The sequence below is a fragment of the Micropterus salmoides genome, unplaced genomic scaffold, assembly GCF_014851395.1.
Source record: "Micropterus salmoides isolate LMB-PRFRI ecotype aquatic unplaced genomic scaffold, ASM1485139v1 Ms_hic_scaffold_3, whole genome shotgun sequence".
Classification (NCBI taxonomy): Eukaryota; Metazoa; Chordata; class Actinopteri; order Centrarchiformes; family Centrarchidae; genus Micropterus; species Micropterus salmoides.
The window spans coordinates 38,225,723-38,239,923 of record NW_024042261.1 but is presented as its reverse complement, the minus strand read 5'-3'; the positions used below and the strand labels follow the sequence as shown (position 1 = coordinate 38,239,923).

At 45.6% G+C, this 14,201-nt stretch overlaps 1 protein-coding gene across 3 annotated transcripts in view; it reads left to right on the top strand.

Moving 5' to 3' along the window:
* Positions 1 to 14,201, top strand: part of LOC119882796 (diacylglycerol kinase delta-like) — a 44,798-nt gene that overhangs the window by 25,149 nt on the left and 5,448 nt on the right. For 2 of the 3 annotated variants that reach the window (XM_038693050.1, XM_038693052.1), the window contains 23 exons: positions 1,157 to 1,263; positions 1,348 to 1,473; positions 1,558 to 1,660; positions 1,732 to 1,894; positions 1,969 to 2,077; positions 2,604 to 2,743; positions 4,107 to 4,191; positions 4,607 to 4,701; positions 4,786 to 4,885; positions 8,881 to 9,184; positions 9,280 to 9,441; positions 9,786 to 9,914; positions 9,998 to 10,091; positions 10,167 to 10,277; positions 10,501 to 10,597; positions 10,706 to 10,813; positions 10,982 to 11,095; positions 11,209 to 11,343; positions 11,496 to 11,668; positions 12,053 to 12,164; positions 12,704 to 12,796; positions 13,305 to 13,424; positions 13,835 to 13,952. In XM_038693050.1, the coding sequence (XP_038548978.1) occupies positions 1,157 to 1,263; positions 1,348 to 1,473; positions 1,558 to 1,660; positions 1,732 to 1,894; positions 1,969 to 2,077; positions 2,604 to 2,743; positions 4,107 to 4,191; positions 4,607 to 4,701; positions 4,786 to 4,885; positions 8,881 to 9,184; positions 9,280 to 9,441; positions 9,786 to 9,914; positions 9,998 to 10,091; positions 10,167 to 10,277; positions 10,501 to 10,597; positions 10,706 to 10,813; positions 10,982 to 11,095; positions 11,209 to 11,343; positions 11,496 to 11,668; positions 12,053 to 12,164; positions 12,704 to 12,796; positions 13,305 to 13,424; positions 13,835 to 13,952 (2,898 nt within the window). The remainder of the gene's footprint in view (positions 1 to 1,156; positions 1,264 to 1,347; positions 1,474 to 1,557; positions 1,661 to 1,731; positions 1,895 to 1,968; positions 2,078 to 2,603; positions 2,744 to 4,106; positions 4,192 to 4,606; positions 4,702 to 4,785; positions 4,886 to 8,880; positions 9,185 to 9,279; positions 9,442 to 9,785; positions 9,915 to 9,997; positions 10,092 to 10,166; positions 10,278 to 10,500; positions 10,598 to 10,705; positions 10,814 to 10,981; positions 11,096 to 11,208; positions 11,344 to 11,495; positions 11,669 to 12,052; positions 12,165 to 12,703; positions 12,797 to 13,304; positions 13,425 to 13,834; positions 13,953 to 14,201) is intronic. The other variant, XM_038693051.1, reaches the window with a different exon arrangement.

Sequence of the window (14,201 nt, the reverse complement as noted above, 5' to 3'; positions counted from 1 at the left end):
CCATGACTACACCAAGATTTCTGGCTTGATTTGTGGTTCTTAACATTACTGATCGAAGCTGAGCACTGACTTTTAATCGTTCTTCCTTCGCTCCAAAAACAATGTGATCCCATACAGCGCCTGTATGGGATCACAGTCCCCTGGTGAAATGGTTATGTAAATCTGTGTGTCATCTGCATAATTATGGTAACATATTTTGTTGTTTTTCATAATCTGAGCCAGTGGAAGCATGTAGATCAGTGGTCAGCAATAAGCAGCCCGATTGATTTGCTCTTAAAAAAGAGAAATAAATTCATAGCAGCTGGTGCTGAAATAGATCTCAGACATGACAGCTACAGTTACTCACACAATCACTTCCTCTTAAGTGATTGTGCCTCCAAAATAAAAGCGCGAGAACTTTTTTTGTGGCAATGCTTTATGACAAGTTTATCGAGAGCTTTTACTTTGAAAAGTTCTGAACGACACTCAAAAGCGTCTCTGGCCGGCTTGACACACCTCTGGAAAAGCCGTCAGTAAACGTGTGATTGGATTCCCCTGAATTTTCTCAGGGAAATGAAAATAAGCGTCTGTAGGCACGCACACTGCAGCACTTGCTTTATTGTGAGCGTGTGCAAAAGTGTGCTTATAATCCATTTGTTTAACAAAGGAGAAAAAACTATATGTAGTTGGTAGGAATCGATCGTACAACCTTCCAAACGAGAGTCCCGCACTGTACCGACTGAGCTAAACGTGCACACGAATACATAAGGATTTGAAATAATTCGACTTTGTTCTGGCCCGCCATGTAATGCCTTGAAAAAGATTTGGCCCGATGCCAGACTTATTTGCCAACCCCTGATGTAGAAGTTAAACAGAAGAGGCCCCAGAATGGAGCCTTGGGGAACTCCACAAGTCATTTTTCTTAGCTCAGATGTGTGATTACCTATAGTATAGTATAATATGTTGTGGTCGACCGTGTCGAAAGCAGCACTGAGATCCAATAATACTAAGACTGAGATTATGCCACTGTCAGTGTAACACACAAATCTTCACAAATCAGACTCATTATATAATATATATAATTTAATAACTACAGAACGAACCATTCACGGATTCTGTATGCATCCTGCTCTATCTGTTCAATGTGTGTTTCTAACTGTGTGCGTGTGTGTTACAGTGTGCAAGTTTAAGGCTCATAAACGCTGCGCCGTTCGAGCCACCAACAACTGTAAGTGGACCACGCTGGCTTCTATCGGGAAGGACATCATCGAGGACGAGGACGGGGTGAGACACATGCACACACCTGGTAGCTGTGACAGTAAACGCCTCGTGTCCCGCTCACACGTGACCTCTGACCTCTGTCCTCAGGTGTCGATGCCTCATCAGTGGTTAGAGGGGAACCTACCCGTCTCGGCTAAATGTAACGTCTGTGACAAGACGTGTGGCAGCGTCCTCCGGCTGCAGGACTGGAGGTGTCTCTGGTGCAAAGCCATGGTGAGACGCATGTCCAGTTACCATGGTAACTGTGTACACAGTCGTATCACTAATACAGATGTGCTGCCTCTGTGCGTCCTGCAGGTGCACTCAGGCTGTAAGGAGCAGCTGTCCTCTAAGTGTCCTCTGGGTCAGTGTAAAGTGTCCGTCATCCCGCCGACGGCGCTCAACAGCATCGACTCTGACGGTGAGACCATATTTACTGCAGCACTCGACACGTTCACCTGCGACACGTGCTGAAGTGTGTGTTGTGTCCAGGTTTCTGGAAGGCGTCCTGTCCTCCGTCCTGCACCAGTCCTCTGCTGGTGTTTGTCAACTCTAAGAGCGGAGACAACCAGGGCGTCAAGTTCCTGCGGCGCTTCAAACAGCTGCTGAACCCGGCGCAGGTGTTCGACCTGATGAACGGGGGACCACACCTGGGGTGAGAGAGATAGAGGGAGGGAGAGAGAGAGAGTTTTATTAAACTGGTTCAAACTTTAAATCTGTTGCTGTCAGTCTGCGTTTGTTCCAGAAGTTTGACACGTTCAGGATCCTGGTGTGTGGAGGAGACGGCAGCGTCGGCTGGGTTCTGTCCGAGATAGACGCTCTCACACTGCACAAACAGGTAACGCACTATAATACACACACCGAACACAGAAATGTCGACTTGAGAAGAGCTCTGATCAGCTAATTAACTCAAAACACCTGCAAAAGTTTCCTGAGTCTTTAATCTCTCAGTCTGGTTCTGGTGCTCACAATTAACTTTTCCACCAGATTCAAATTTGTTTTGAGATTTGAGATGCTCCTGTACTGACAAACAAAAGTAATAATAGGCTAATTTAATGAATATCACTGTCCAATCACATCATATGTCTGAATCTCTCTGTCTTTTTGGGACACCGGGCCCTTCACTCTGCCTGTATTTTAAGACGATAGAATGCTGTTTTGGTGATTTGCTTTGATGTGGTTTGTGACTGTGAGATCTGAGTCTATTAGAAAGCCAAGATTTCGGACCTGGTCTGTGGTTATTTGGGCCTAAGAGTCAAGATACAGGCAAAACATCCTTAGAGAGTGCTGTCTCGGGGGCCCACACTGAAGATATGAAATGAAACGTGTTGTTTACTGTGTTGTCGTGTGTTTTGTTGTTGTAGTGTCAGTTGGGAGTCCTTCCTCTGGGGACGGGCAACGATCTGGCCCGGGTTCTGGGATGGGGTTCAGCCTGTGACGACGATACTCAGCTGCCTCAGATACTGGAGAAACTGGAGAGAGCCAGCACCAAGATGTTGGACAGGTAACTGACGTAGGAAAGGTAACTGACGAAGGACAGGACAGGTAACTGACGAAGGAAAGGTAACTGACGAAGGACAGGACAGGTAACTGACGTAGGACAGGTAACTGACGTAGGACAGGTAACTGACGAAGGAAAGGTAACTGACGAAGGACAGGACAGGTAACTGACGTAGGAAAGGTAACTGACGTAGGACAGGTAACTGACGTAGGACAGGTAACTGACGAAGGACAGGACAGGTAACTGACCAAGGAAAGGTAACTGACAAAGGACAGGACAGGTAACTGACGTAGGACAGGTAACTGACGTAGGACAGGTAACTGACGAAGGACAGGACAGGTAACTGACGAAGGACAGGACAGGTAACTGATGTAGGACAGGTAACTGACGTAGGACAGGTAACTGACGAAGGACAGGACAGGTAACTGATGTAGGACAGGTAACTGACGAAGGACAGGACAGGTAACTGACGAAGGACAGGACAGGTAACTGATGTAGGACAGGTAACTGACGTAGGACAGGTAACTGACGAAGGACAGGACAGGTAACTGATGTAGGACAGGTAACTGACGAAGGACAGGACAGGTAACTGACGAAGGACAGGTAACTGACGTAGGACAGGTAACTGACGAAGGACAGGACAGGTAACTGACGAAGGACAGGTAACTGACGTAGGACAGGTAACTGACGAAGGACAGGTAACTGACGAAGGACAGGTAACTGACGTAGGACAGGTAACTGACGAAGGACAGGTAACTGACGAAGGACAGGTAACTGACTTAGGACAGGTAACTCAGTGGTGTAAGGCCCGGATCACACAGAACATGTTTTGCTGGTGTGAAAACTTGAGGCGCCCAGGGCTCATAAACAGCACGCAGAACGCTCACTGCCAATAAAATACAATTTAAAAAAGGCATCTCTCATCTAACTCATCTCACTGTCACTGACAATGCAGTCACCTCTTGCTGCACTCCTAGTACATCTGTAAGCAGTTGGTGCTGTGTTGACAAATACAGGACGAGCCAGTCCATGTAAGATTTTGTACATGAGACAGAGATCTCTATGTGTAATTAAGTTTTCCAACATAAATGTTGTTGCAATGATGAAAGTATATGGGTTTTTTTTGGATAGGGACTGTAGTGGTTTGAGAGTGTTGCTTGCTTGTGACCAGGTTGTCAAACAGTAGATGATACAGGATAAAACAAGTAAGTGCATGAACGTCACCGCAGCCCTTGTTGACATGCAGCTACGGACATATTTAATATATCAGGATGAACTTAATAACTTATTATCCATGTGTACACCAAGGTGCGTCTGCACAGCGACACAGTAACACTAGCTGTACCTTTCTCTCCTCCGGCTGCAGGTGGAGCATCATGGTCTATGAAACCAAGTTTCCACGGCAGCACTCTGCGTCTACCGTCACGGAGGACTGCAGCGACGACTCTGAGGTAACGGGAACATTCAGCGACTCCATATTTCTTTAGTAGCAGCCGTTGTCCAATTTTCAGTTGGTGTTGAAGAGTCTGTAAGTGACTGACCAGAGAGATTTGGATCATTTCATGTGATCAGGAAAGATGCAACTACGAGATGCCATGTTAAAGAAACAGCTGATCTACTAATGTCTCGTCCGCAGTGTGTTTTCATACTCAGGAGGAGGGGGGCATATATGTACATGATCCATTTAGTTTGAACCCAGAACTGCTACTTTATATTCTTAATATTGACCGACGTTAGTTCTCATTCAGAGGAATTTGAAAATCTGATTTAAAGAACAAGAAAAACTGAATCACATGATAAAACTACTGATGAATCTGTCTCTTTTTGAAAGCTCATGCTCACCTGTACTGACCTCAATGTACACAGGTACAGCAGATTCAGACTTATGAGGACTCTGTGGCTGCTCACCTTTCCAAGATCCTGACCTCAGACCAGCACTCTGTCGTCATCTCCTCTGCCAAGTACGTCTGTCTGTCCACCTGTCTTTCTGTTTGTCCACCTGTCTGTTTAATTTACTGTGTCTGTATTTGTATGATGATCTTCAGGGTTCTGTGTGAGACGGTGAAGGACTTTGTGGCTCGTGTTGGTAAAGCGTACGAGAAGAACACCGAGAATTCAGAGGAGTCGGAAGCTATGGCCAAGAAGGTATATTTATATTTTTAATGTCTTTATAACTCCGCTGTGAAATGACTGCATGGCCATATTGTGTTCTACCGGCCGACAGCTCTAACCAAGAGGTCAGCTGGCTGACGCACAGTGTACTCTGAAGAGACGTTCATTTTTTAGGGTGATGCTGATTTATTCAGTGTTTTTGATGTTTTAATGAGCTCGTCCGTATGTTCTGGAGTGGAGACAACCTCAGTGGTTATTCAGCTCCCAGTAGAAACCTCCTAAACAGTCAACACTGAAGGAATCTTAAACTTAAATCAAACTGAGCTTCTAAACTGAGCTAACGTTAGCAGCTCAGCTATAAACACATCGGCTGCTAGCTAGGTTCAATCTCACACAGCAGTCTGCAGTGTTTTCACGTAGCCTTCTGGTATCAGCTCAGCTCGCTTGGAACCTCGACAAAAAACCTACCAGGTACCAGATTTGCCCAGTGGAAAACCAAAACAGGCAAGTCGAGTTGAGTGGGTACCATCGGTGGAAAAGGGACTTGTGGTGAGCCTAGTTAGTGATAGTGTTGATAGTGATTAGCCATGTTGGAGCCGTGTTAGTGATAATCTGTGACACTAATGAGCCAAGTTGGTGATAGTGGTGATAGTGATGAGCCATGTTGGAGCCGTGTTAGTGATAGCAGTGAGCCGTGATAGTGATAATCTGTGACACTAATGAGCCAAGTTGGTGATAGTGATGAGCCAGGTTAGTGATAGTAATGAGCCGTGATAGTGGTGAAAGTGATGAGCAGTGTTATAATAATAATAATCTTTATTTGTAGAGCACTTTTCAAAAACAAGTTACAAAGTGCTTTAACAAGTTTAAAGACAATAATACCCAAAAAACAATAATAGTGGTGAGCAGTGATAGTGTTGATAGTGATGTGTCAGTGATAGTGATGAGCCGTGTTAGCAATAGTGATGAGCCGTGTTAGCGATAGTGATGAGCCGTGTTGGTGATATTGGTGAGCCTGGTTAGTGATAGTGGTGAGCCTGGTTAGTGATAGTGGTGAGCCGTGTTGGTGATAGTGGTGAACCATGTTAGTGATGTGGGGAGCCGTGATAGTGTTGATAGTGAGGAGCCATGTTAGCGATAGTGATGAGCCATGTTGGTGATGGTGGTGAGCTGTGATAGTGTTGATAGTGAGAAGCCATGTTGGAGCCGTGTTGGTGATAGTGGGGAGCGCTGTAAGTGATAGTGGTGATAGTGATGAGCCATGTTAGTGATAGTGGTGAGCCGTGATAGTGAGGAGCCATGTTGGAGCCGTGTTGGTGATAGTGGTGAGCCGTGTTGGTGATAGTGGGGAGCCATGTTAGTGATAGTGAGGAGCCATGATGGTGATAGTGGTGAGCCGTGATAGTGTAGATAGTGAGGAGCCATGTTGGAGCTGTGTTGGTGATAGTGGGGAGCCCTGTTAGTGATAGTGGTGATAGTCATGATAGTGGTGAGCCATGTTAGTGATAGTGATGAGCCGTGATAGTGAGGAGCCATGTTGGAGCCGTGTTGGTGATAGTGGTGAGCCATGTTAGTGATGGTGGTGAGCAGTGATAGTATTGCTAGTGATGAGCCTTGTCAGTGATAGTGATGAGCCGTGTTAGCAATAATGGTGAGCCGTGATAGTGATGAGCCGTGTTGGTGATAGTGATGAACCGTGTTGGTGATAGTGATGAGCCGTGTTGGTGATGTGAGGAGCCATGTTGGAGCCATGTTGGTGATAGTGGTGAGCCGTGATAGTGTACATAGTGAGGAGCCATGTTGGAGCAGTGTTGGTGATAGTGGGGAGCCATGTTGGAGCAGTGTTGGTGATAGTGGGGAGCCCTGTTAGTGATAGTGGTGATAGTGATGAGCCCTGTTAGTGATGGCAGTGATAGTGATGAGCCATGTTAGTGATAGTGGTGAGCCGTGATAGTGAGGAGCCATGTTGGAGCCGTGTTGGTGATAGTGGTGAACCGTGTTAGTGATAGTGGTGAGCTGTGATAGTGGTGAGCCATGTTAGTGATAGTGGGGCGCCATGTTAGTGATAGTGGGGCGCCGTGTTAGTGATGAGCCATGTTAGTGATAGTGTTGAGCCGTGATAGTGAGGAGCCATGTTGGAGCCATGTTGGTGATAGTGGTGAACTGTGTTGGTGATAGTGGTGAACCGTGTTAGCGATAGTGGTGAGCCATGATAGTGGTGAGCCATGTTAGTGATAGTGGTGAGCCATGGTAGTGATAGTGGGGAGCCGTGATAGTGATGAGCCATGTTAGTGATAGTGGGGAGCCGTGATAGTGATGAGCCATGTTAGTGATAGTGGGGAGCCGTGATAGTGGGGAGCCATGTTAGTGATAGTGGGGAGCCGTGATAGTGGGGAGCCATGTTAGTGATAGTGGTGAGCCATGATAGTGGTGAGCCATGTTAGTGATAGTGGTGAGCCATGATAGTGGTGAGCCATGTTAGTGATAGTGGTGAGCCGTGTTGTGAGTGTTGTGAGGTACATTGTATCTGAAACTCAGCACCTCATGGACCCCTTGCAATTTGCCTATCAGGCCTCCAGGGGATTTGAAGATGCCATTGGGACACTATTGCACTTATTGCACACTCACCTTGAGAAACCAAAGACCCATGCTAAGATTTTATTTGTGGACTTTTCCTCGGCTTTTAATACTATTCAGCCCAGTATTTTGGTGGATAGATTGGCCTCAGAATTTTCACTTGAACCTGGCTTGATCTTATGGATTGTTGATTTTCTTAGCTGTATAATCCAGCAAGTCAGGGCAGGAACTTCTCTCTCTGATAAAATGTCTACTTGCACAGGCTCTCCTCAGGGATGTGTTTTATCTCCTTTGTTGTTTATTTTATATACTAATTCTTGTACCAGCACTTTACCAAACAGGCACCTTATTAAGTATGCAGATGATACTGCCTTGTTAAGTCTACTATATGATGATGAGGAGGAGCATGGGCCAGTTCTTGACTATTTCTTAGAGTGGTGTGAAAAGTCAAGCCTCCTTCTAAACACCACCAAAACAAAAGAAATGTCTATTGATTTTAGAATGATCCAATCATCAAATTCAACTTTTATCAACGGGGAGGCTATACAATCACTTACAAATTATAAATATCTTGGCGTTGTGATTGACCATAAGCTTAAATGGGATCTGTGGTCTGACCTCATCAGTACTAAGACACAACAAAGAATGTACTTTTTAAAGAAATTGTTATCCTTTAATGTTCACAACAAAATGCTTCAGATGTTTTATTCTTCTTTTATTGAAAGTGTGTTGGCCTTCTGCATCATCTGCTGGTTTGGTAATGCTACTGAGGCACAGAAGAAGTCTGTAAGGAAAACAGTAACAATGGCCAGTAAACTACTAGGGATCAAGTTACCAAGTGTGGAATGCATTTATAGGGAAAGGGTAAGGAACAAGGCAAAAACCATTGTGGGAGACAAGAGGCACCCCCTTGCCTCTTCATTTGAACTACTTCCTTCTGGGCGACGATATTGCCTCCCTCTATTTACCAAAAATAGATCAAAGTTTTCATTTGTGCCTCAAGCAATTAAGCTTTTAAATATGTAAGTTAATAGGTAGGATACTCAGCTGGTCTGGTATTGCCTAATCAAATAGGTAGTAAAAGTGCAGGGTATGGGGAAATATGTGTTAAGTGTATTAGTATGTGACTTTGTATATTTAAAGGTTCTCTTTTGGTGTATATGTATGATGTATGTTGTATGATGTATGTTTGTAATGCCTACTTGATTGCCATGCAAACAAATTTCCTTACCGGGACAAATAAATGTACTTACTTACTTACTTACTGTTGGTGATAGTGGGGAGCCGTGTTAGTGATAGTGGTGAGCCATAACAGTGATGAGCCGTGTAGGTGATAGTGGTGAGCCATGTTGGAGCTGTGTTAGTGATAGTGGTGAGCCGTGTTAGTGGTAATGTGAGCCGTGTTAGTGATAATAGTGAGCCGTGATGGTGATGAGCCGTGTTTGTGTCAGTGTGGTGTGTTGAAGGAAAAGCTGGACTCTCTGCTGAAGACGCTGAACGAGGAGTCTCAGGCCTCCACGGTGCACCACCCGGCTCCTCCCCCCACCATCGCTGAGGAGCAGGAGGAGTCAGAGGGAGTCGTTCTGCCTACTCGTCTTTGTCCTCCTCATCCTTCCCCTCACGCCCCCTGCTCCCCGCGGACCAACACATCCTCCTCTGCTGTGGCCGCCATCTTTAAACCTCGAGAGCAGCTGATGCTGAGAGCCAACAGTCTGAAGAAGGCCATCAGACAGATCATCGAGCACACAGAGAAAGGTACGACAGGCAGACAGGCAGGCAGACACATCAGGTTCACTGTTTCATTCGTCAGATGTGTTCTCAGGATGGTTAAAGTGTGTCCGTGTTTCCAGCTGTGGATGAGCAGAACGCTCAGACTCAGCAGCAGCTCTTCTCTCTGAGTCGGGCTGAGGAAGAGGAGGGTCTGGTGGAGGAGGAAGAGGAGGAGGACGTGGAGGAGGATAAAATGTCTCTACAGTCGTCCTACAGCGCCAAACACCGCAACTCACGCAGAGGTCAGCCCTACTGTACTACTAACTCTACTACCATCTCTAGTACTCATACCAGTACAGAACCATAAAGTCTCAAATGTTCCATCAGGGAATCTTAACGCTTCCTGTAGAAGGACATTAACTATTATATTAATATATTAATTATAATACAAATATAAAAAAGTTCTACCTTTAATATGCTCCTGCTTCTCTTTACTGTAAATAAAGACTATTCCAAGAATCTACAGTATGATCATATCTGCCCAAAGATACGACCAGATTCAACACTTTGAATACCAAAGCAGATAGATGTCAGTTAACAATGTCCAGAGTTATTTACCTGTCAGTCTGTCTGTCTGTGTCTTCAGTCTGTAAGACGCCCTGTGAGAAGCTGATCAATAAGGGCAGCCTGTCACTGGGCAGCTCTGCATCACTTCCTGTCCAGACAGCAAGTAGGGAGAACATGCCCATGCTCAACGCAAAGATCCTCTATCCAAGTAAGAGGCTCTAAGGTCAAACAGGAAGTTCATCTTGTCATGACAGCAGCGTGATGTTTACCTGTGTGTTTACCTGTGTGCAGGTCTCAGAGGGCTCTCAGGTTCCCTCTCCAGCAGTTCTGTCATCAGTCGACTGTTGGTCAACGCCGACCCGTTCAGCTGTGACCCAGACAACATGTAAGACTGTCCGTCAGTCTGTGCGTCCGTCTGTTTGTGGGTGATATCATGACTTTAACCTGTGTGTGTTTGTAGGGACTGCTACACTGAGAAATGTGTCATGAACAACTACTTTGGAATCGGACTGGACGCTAAAATCTCTCTGGACTTCAACAACAAGAGAGACGAACATCCAGAGAAGTGCAGGTACTGACAACGAGCCCATCAACACTTTATTTACTGAACCTGAATGTCTTTCTGTCTTTTCCCGATTGATCTGAACAGAAACAAAAGGAAAGTTTAGTTTAAGCTTCATCTCCACAGAAGCTACTGATGACCTTTTTATTTGTGGTTCGATAACCATAAATGTGTGAATCAATAAACGTGTGAGTTAATTTGATGTTAAACATTTTAAATAATGTGTGTTCAGGAGTCGGACCAAGAACATGATGTGGTACGGAGTTCTGGGGACCAAAGAGCTGCTGCACAGAACCTACAAGAACCTGGAACAGAGGGTTCTGCTGGAGGTGAGACACAGAACAAAGTGGAGCAGGCCAGTGACCCGGTTCTGCTGGTGTTAGACCATTAACTGGTACTTTCTTCAGCTGACATATAATCTGTGTGTGTGTGCGCAGTGTGATGGGCGGCCCATCCCCCTCCCCAGTCTGCAGGGCATCGCTGTGCTGAATATCCCGAGTTACGCAGGAGGAACCAACTTCTGGGGAGGAACCAAAGAGGACGACGTGAGAACTGAACTTGTCTCTGTGATGTCTGTCTGCCTGTCTTGTCGCTCGGTCCTTCTCCACGCGCTCTGGCTTTACAGACGGCCCTCCTATATGTTTGAAAGTATTAAACGAGATTCTTCCAGAGTGGTCAGGTGATGAGTGATGTCACCTGTTTCTCTCTCTTAGACGTTCACAGCTCCGTCCTTTGATGATAAGATCCTGGAGGTGGTGGCCGTGTTCGGCAGCATGCAGATGGCCGTGTCCCGAGTCATCAACCTGCAGCACCACCGCATAGCTCAGGTACACCTGTCTGTCTGTCTGTCTATCTGTCCATCAGGTACACCTGTCTGTCTCTACTATCTGTCTGTCTGTCCATCCAGCTTCCTGACGCTTTCTGTCTCTCCCTGTTTCAGTGTCGGACTGTGAAGATCACCATCCTGGGTGATGAAGGCGTCCCGGTGCAGGTAGACGGGGAGGCGTGGGTCCAACCTCCAGGTTACATCAAGATCATCCACAAGAACCGAACCCAGACGCTCACCAGGGACAGAGTGAGTACTAAACCAGACCCTCAGACAGATAATAAACTGGTTACTGAGAATCGGTCTGATCTGCCCATGTAATGATTAATAAGTAATATCAGTTATAATGATTGATGAGTTGTATGATGCCACAGCTGTTTCAGTTACAGTGTGTGTTTCAGGCCTTTGAGAGCACCCTGAAGTCGTGGGAGGACAAACAGAAGTGCGAGTTTCCCCGGACTCCCCCCCCACAGCCCCCACAGCCCCCTCTCTCCTCACAGCCAGAGATTGTCTCTGAGGAAGAGGCGTCGCTCATCGGCGAGTTCGGTCAGGCAGCAGGGGCTCTCATACACAGGTAACCACAGGACCAACATCAGCGTGTGGAGAATGATCGTTAAAGGATTGGCTGATTCACGTTTTAAGGATCCTGCTCAAGGACAAACTGTGATATATAAATATAAAATACCCACTGTGGTATATCAACTATAAAATACCCACTGCGGTATATCAACTATCAAATACCCACTGCGGTGTATCAACTATCAAATACCCACTGCGGTGTATCAACTATCAAATACCCACTGCGGTGTATCAACTATCAAATACCCACTGCGGTATACCAACAGTGATATACTGTGGTATACCCACTGTGAAATGCCTGACCTGTGAGTACTCTTTGATTGTACTTGATGTTTTCAGACAGCAGATGTTTATGAATCTCTGGTGTTTTGTGCTTCAGTATTCGTGAAGTCGCTCAGTCTCACCACAGTCTGGAACAGGAACTTGCTCACGCTGTCAACGCCAGCTCAAAGGCCATGGATGTGGTCTACGCAAACTCCAAGAGCTCCGGGGTACTAAACACAAGTTTTCCACTGTCCTGTCCTGAAGCTTACTGTCCTCGTTATATGTTGTATGTAGTGCGAAAGTTTTGCGACACCCCTATATTTGTAGTTTGTATGTAAACATAAGTAGTTCAAGTCCAGTGAAAACCCCTAAATATACCAAAGTAAGGTTCCAGTGTGTTTGATGATTCATTTCCTTGCACTGCTGCAGAATAATTTGAAGTTGTTGACTCATTACTGTTCCCTGAAAATTGTAAATCTCTGCCATTTACTTTACTTTGTCTTTAACTTCTTTGGTTATTCTGCAGCAGTGGAAGGAAATGAAACACATTTGTACAGTAAACACATTGGAACCTTACTTTAGTACCATTTAAGGTTTTTCACTGGACTTGAACTACTTAGATTTACAGAAGAACTACAAACATGGGGCTGTTCTAAAAGCTTGAGCGGTAGCGTACATTTATCATTTTAATTGTGAATTTAATTTGTGATTTTAGTTATCCAAATCAAACACTTGACCTTGTGTTTCTCTCTCTGTCTGTCTCCAGTCTCTGAGCTGCAGCGTTGTCCTTCAGATGGTCAGTAATGTCAAAGCTTTACTCAGTGAGACGGAGCTGCTGCTGGCTGGAAAGATGTCCATGGTAACTGTCCATCATTCTGTCCATGAAGATGTTTGAGACGTTTCTATCACAGATTATAACTTTTATGTTTTATCATTCAGAATGGAGCTTGTTGTCATGGGCAAAGATCTGTAAAAACCACGTATAGATTAATCCAAAAGTTCTTAGTTTGTAACTTCTCAGAATCATTAATCTGACTCCAGAAGATCATGATGTCATAGATGATGTCATCAGGATATGATTTCACTTGACTTCAGTAAACAACAATATTGATTCATCTCCTGCTTTGTTGATGATACTTCAGGTCTGTTTGATTATTCTGATCATCTACATATTTATAGTGATCGTCCGTGCTGCTGAGGTCAGATCAGCTGTTCAGCCCACACATCAATACATGATTATATTAAATTAGAGTTTAAGGTTCCTTGTTTTCCTCCATGTTGTTGAGGAATCTTCAAGCACTAACTCTCTGATGTACTGATCCTGGTTCTGTTTCTGGTCCTGATGGTTGTTGTGTGTTTTTGTGCAGCAGCTGGACCCTCCTCAGCAGGAACAGCTGAATGCAGCTCTGAGCTCTGTGGCTCAGCAGCTCCGGCAGCTGGCTGATGTTTCCTGGTTGTGTCCCGTCATCGACCCCTCAGACCACGAGGTAAATCGCCATCAGTGCTGACTCAGCTGGTAGTACTAGGTGTATTTACAGTAGTACTGTTAGCCTGCGTAATTATACAGCCTGTAGTCTTGGTACATAAATACAATTTACTTGTCCTGGGAGATTTCAAAATAGTGCAAAGTCCCCATTGAAACAAAGAGTTTGAAAGTTGCAGCGAAATTAGAGCCAGGTGGCCTTACGGACAAACAGCAGCCCGTTGAAACCTGAAAGTTTACATCAAAACATGATTGGCCAAAAATCTGCTGTAGACACCAGTGATGTAAATCCATCTCATCAAATTCTGAGGCTGCTGTCAAACAGTTTGAGCCTCTTTAACCACGTCCAACACACAGAGAAACATTCCTGACATGCTTTTATTCTGAAGGACGTACCTGTGTGTGTGTCTTCAGGGTCCTCTGACAGATTTCTCAAAACGGAGTCGGAGCGCAAAGTTTCGTCTCGTCCCAAAGTTCAAGAAAGACAAAAACAACAAGAACAAAGAGGCCTGCGCCACTCTCTCTCTGCCAGGTGAGCTCTCTCTCTCTCTGCCAGGTGAGCTCTCTCTCTCTCTCTGCCAGGTGAGCTCTCTCTCTCTGCCAGGTGAGCGCTCTCTCTCTCTCTGCCAGGTGAGCTCTCTCTCTCTGCCAGGTGAGCTCTCTCTCTCTCTGCCAGGTGAGCTCTCTCTCTCTCTGCCAGGTGAGCTCTCTCTCTCTCTCTGCCAGGTGAGCTCTCTCTCTCTCTGCCAGGTGAGCTCTCTCTCTCTCTCTGCCAGGTGAG